Source organism: Rhinopithecus bieti, unplaced genomic scaffold, assembly GCF_001698545.2.
Source record: "Rhinopithecus bieti isolate Rb0 unplaced genomic scaffold, ASM169854v2 scaffold_10347, whole genome shotgun sequence".
NCBI lineage: Eukaryota > Metazoa > Chordata > Mammalia > Primates > Cercopithecidae > Rhinopithecus > Rhinopithecus bieti.
Window position 1 is genome coordinate 2,400,610 of NW_016806836.1, and position 4,487 is coordinate 2,405,096.

At 43.6% G+C, this 4,487-nt stretch overlaps 1 protein-coding gene across 1 annotated transcript in view; it reads left to right on the forward strand.

Annotated features, from left to right (window-relative positions):
- The window catches only part of SPINT3 (serine peptidase inhibitor, Kunitz type 3), a 3,737-nt gene extending 2,305 nt beyond the window's left edge, over positions 1 to 1,432 (forward strand). The window contains exon 2 of the mRNA XM_017878062.1: positions 1,061 to 1,432. Within this exon, the coding sequence (XP_017733551.1) occupies positions 1,061 to 1,254 (194 nt within the window). The 3' untranslated portion in view covers positions 1,255 to 1,432. The remainder of the gene's footprint in view (positions 1 to 1,060) is intronic.
- Positions 1,433 to 4,487: the final 3,055 nt, after the last annotated feature.

The window sequence follows — 4,487 nt, forward strand, 5'->3', positions numbered from 1 at the left end:
CCCTTCCCTCTGGATTCACCGTTTCCCGAAAATCCCCCTCGCAGGATGAGAAACTGATTACTCAGAAAGGGACGGGAAAAATGAAAATCCCAGCCCTGACGTCGAGAGCCTCAGAGAGCAGACGGGAGGCCCTGGCCTCGGGCGTGGGGGCTGAACCTGGTTCTGTGCTGGGGCTCGCGGTTACCTGTGGCAGGCGACCGTGGTGGCAGTAGTGGTGGTGGCGGCGGCGGCGGCGGTGGTGGTGGTGGTGGTGTTCTATTAACAAATATTTGCTAAGAACTGAGAACTAGGCCTGTGTTAGGCACTAAGGCTGCAGAAATGAGTACAATGAGGTCCCTTTTCTCAAGAGTCTTATTGGTTAAGCAATAGAATGATTAAGAGCAGCTACTATTTACTGATTTATTTTCTATTTATCAATGCTTTTCACCGGTAATCTCTAAGCCTTCAATAAACCAAAAATGTGGATATTATACCTGCATTTTTGCAATGAAGGAAATTGAATGTCAATGAGATAAGTCATTTGTCCAAGATCACATAGCTAGAAGATAATTGAGACAAGTTTGAACCCTCTGAGATTCAATCTTGCTCTCAGATTCAAAGTCTGTCCTCCTTCTGTCACGGGTATCGATTCTAGAATTGATTATGAGACAGGAGGTAGGAACCTGAGGATCTTTGTTATCAAATCCTATAAAATCAGATCTGGAAGGGCACTCAGAGATGATGGGGTTCAACTCCTTGATTTTACAAATGAAGAAATGGAGACATGAAGAAGTTAGGTTTATACAATATCACACAGCAGCAAGTGGTTTCACTACAATCTCAATCCACTTGAATTGGGTTCTCAAGCCTGTGATTCTCACCACATTGGGCTACTCTCAGAAGTGAAAATGTTAACTTCTGTGTAAACAGATCAGACCATGGCTGGGCAGAAAGAGGTACAGAGCACAGCCATTGTGGATGACCTCACAATTGTGCCCAGGGCTGTCAGAGCCCCTGGCATATGAGGCAAACAAGGGGAAGGTGATGGGTTTGGTCTCCTTCAACCACTTTCTCTCTTCAGACACTATCAAGGATCTCCTCCCAAATGTATGCTCTTTTCCTATGGAAAAGGGCCCTTGCCAAGTCTACATGATGCGGTGGTTTTTCAACTTTGAAACTGGTGAATGTGAGTTATTTGCTTACGGAGGCTGCAGAGGCAACAGCAACAACTTTTCGAGGAAAGAAAAATGTGAGAAAATGTGCAAGTTCACCTGATTTTCTAACAAGAACACAGCCCTCCATGGATTCGGGATTGATATGAGGGCCATAGAAGGTATTTTTTTGTGTGTGTGTGAACAAGAGATTCATTCCTCTAACCCTACATTTATTCTCCCTGATGTGCTCCTAAAAATGCTTCATCTCTGTACCCGAAATTCTATAAATGTTGCAATCAAGTTTAAAATCTCAAGACCTCCTTTTTAAAACATACACATGCTTACAAATACACTGGGGAAATTTAGAGCAGTCATTCACACCTTAGTATGAAGTACTGCTTAACCCACTGGGAGATAAAGGTTTTGAAGGAGAAAGGGGTGGATTTGGAAATTTGGGTACGATATTGAAAGGGCCTATATTGGACAAGGAGGGGATTTCTAGTCTTGTGAAATAAGAAACAAGGAAACAACAGAAACCAGGGAAGAAAGGGGAATTGGGGAGAAACTGAAGATGTTAAGGACATTTTAATTAAAAAAGAAAAAAGTAGTGGGCCGGGCATGGTGGCTCACACCTGTAATCCCAGTACTTTGAGAGGCTGAGTGAGGCGGGTGGATCACGAGGTCAAGAGATCGAGACCATCCTGGCCAACATGGTGAAACCCCATCTCTACTAAAAGTACAAGAATTAGCTGGGTGTGGTGGCTCACGCTACTACACTACATAGTCCCAGCTACTCGGGAGGCTGAGGCAGGAGAATCGCTTGGACCCAGGAGGCAGAGATTGCAGTGAGCCGAGATCATGCCATTGCACTCCAGCTTGGTGACAGAGTGAGACTCGATTTGAAAAAAAAAAAAATGAATTTTTATGAAAGCTGTTATCTACTAAGGCTAAACTACGTCTTCCTGCCAAGGGTTACACGGGGAGAGGAGTGAAGAGCCCTGGTTCTAGAGTTTTTTGGTTTGCCTTAAGCAACACCAATTACAACAACTTGGAGGGAGAGGAGAAAAACACAGGAATCATCTCATTCATTTATTTCAAGAGGGCCCACAGATGGGGAGGGACTTCTTTAAGATCACAGGGTGGGAATGAAATAGAGGCATCCTTGGTCTCACCAAAAGGTCTCTTCCATTGCATTGTAATCCCCCTAATCCATAATTTTTCCAGACTTCCTCTGGGATGGAGGGCAGAATTGAAGAGGGAGCATTCATGTGGGCACCTTATTTACTACTCTGATTCAGCGTCCTCCCCCAAAGTCCAAGTCAGCTGCTTCCCATTGCCCAAGGAACAATAACTCGAAGCCATTATGCCAGGCCCCATGCTGAGCTCTTCATAAATAATACACATAAACCTCAGGGTAACCCTAAAAATCAGATAACTACTCAAAGCATGCTCCAGGAACAGGCAGCTTCCAGGTCACCTGAGAACTTGTTAGAAATGCGGAATCTCATGACCAGCCTTGTAACAAGATTCCTGGGTGATTTGTGGGCACACTCAAGTTTAGGAAGCAGTGGTAGATGAGGAAACAAGGATAAAACAGAGCAGTAATGTTTCCAGGGCCACACAGCTGGAAAATGGCAGAGCTGGTCATTGAGCTCTTGTCAGTACATTTGCAAAGTCCCTGGTATAATGGCTATGTTTCACTCTGTCACGGATCTCAGAATTTCCCCCATGGGGCTGATTTCCAGTTAAAGGTTTTATCAGAAAAATTTTAAAACACCAAGTTATGCTGCCAAGGCAACAAACACATCTCCCTTTTGTGGAGGACACCAGGAAGCAGGATTCCTGGATCATCTCTGGGAAGAGTCTGAGACAAAATCCTAAATGTCTCCCATGGCCGCTGTCTTCTTTTTCCAGGTTGGAAAGCAGCAGTCTCACCAACCTACTGAGGACTTCCACAAAAGAGAGATTGCCTCATTCCTAGCCCCTGGGCTCCATTCCACCCACCCCCACTCCCTCTTCCCTTCTCAATATTTCACAAGAGGGAGCATTCTCCATGGCTAACACCAATCAGATATTTTGTCTTACCAAAATGTCCTAGAAATTCCTGAATTGCTCAACACCTAAATCACTGGCTTTAAGCTCTGTCTCCTACTCATGAAACACCAGAACTATCTGGCCTTGAGATTCAGAAAATGTGAGCATTGTCTCTATAATTCAATTGTGTCTGCATTAACCACCCCATCTTGTCATAGAACCCTAAATTCAGGCTTGTGTACCCAGTGTACAGCTGATGCCAACACTGACACACAGGTGCTTGGAAATAGAGAAAGGTTTATCTAATTTGGTCAAAGCAAGAAGGCAGGAGGGCAAGATCTCTCTGATTTACCTTAAGAAAAAGAAGCAGAGAGTTATGTGGCTACAGAGTAGGAGAGGGGGAGTTTCAGGGAACTAAGGGGAAAAGTCTGTGTTTCTTCACTCTCAGATAACACCTGAGACAACCAGACTTCTAGGAGTCAGCAGCTTGTCACAACATCCTTGAAGACATTTATTTCTTCTCGGATACTTTTTTTGTGACCCTGAAGTTAACTCCCCCTGCTTGACAGAGAAACAGTACATCAGCAGTTTATAATTACGTTGTGGGAACAAGGAATATTGGGCAAAAAGCAAGTGCAAGCAAACACAAGGGCCTGATCAGAATTTTCATTATTTCAGTCACTAAAAATGCTTGGATGCTGAGATCTCAATGGGTCCTGTTACAAATCCCCACTGCCTTTTTCCATTCCTCACTTATGTAGGAAAAGGGGTGTCATTCTTTTCTGGCTACTTTCTGCTAAAAAGGGGCGAAGGTGTGGAAACTAAAGAGTGGCACCTATCCACCTGAAGTTGAAAGTATTTCCAGGGGCCAGGCCCATATCCTGCATACTGCAATTCCATTATCTGGGTGCTGTTACCTATTATAGTCTTGGAACAGCATCTAAATCTATATTTGATGATGACATTAATGAAAACATGAGTTACAATAACGATAAGATAGATAGATGAGCCAAATGTAATGATACCAGAAAATATAGATTGGATCCCTTGTGAGATCCAAGAAAACAATCCAGAATACCAATCACCTAATCCTAGTTAATCTTCTTTTATCTGTTGCCACCATGAAGTTTGCTCTCTTACTGTATTTACATGCGTTTCAACTTCAGCTGAGGTGTTAATATAAGTGAAACAGGAGGAGTTGGCCTTGTTCAGCCAGCAGGTAATCTAATGTGATCCCATTATCTAAACAACTTACAACTTTAGCTAGAGAATGCAAAGACTTGCTGTGCTGTGATAGCAGCACGTTTCATTAGCTCTAAT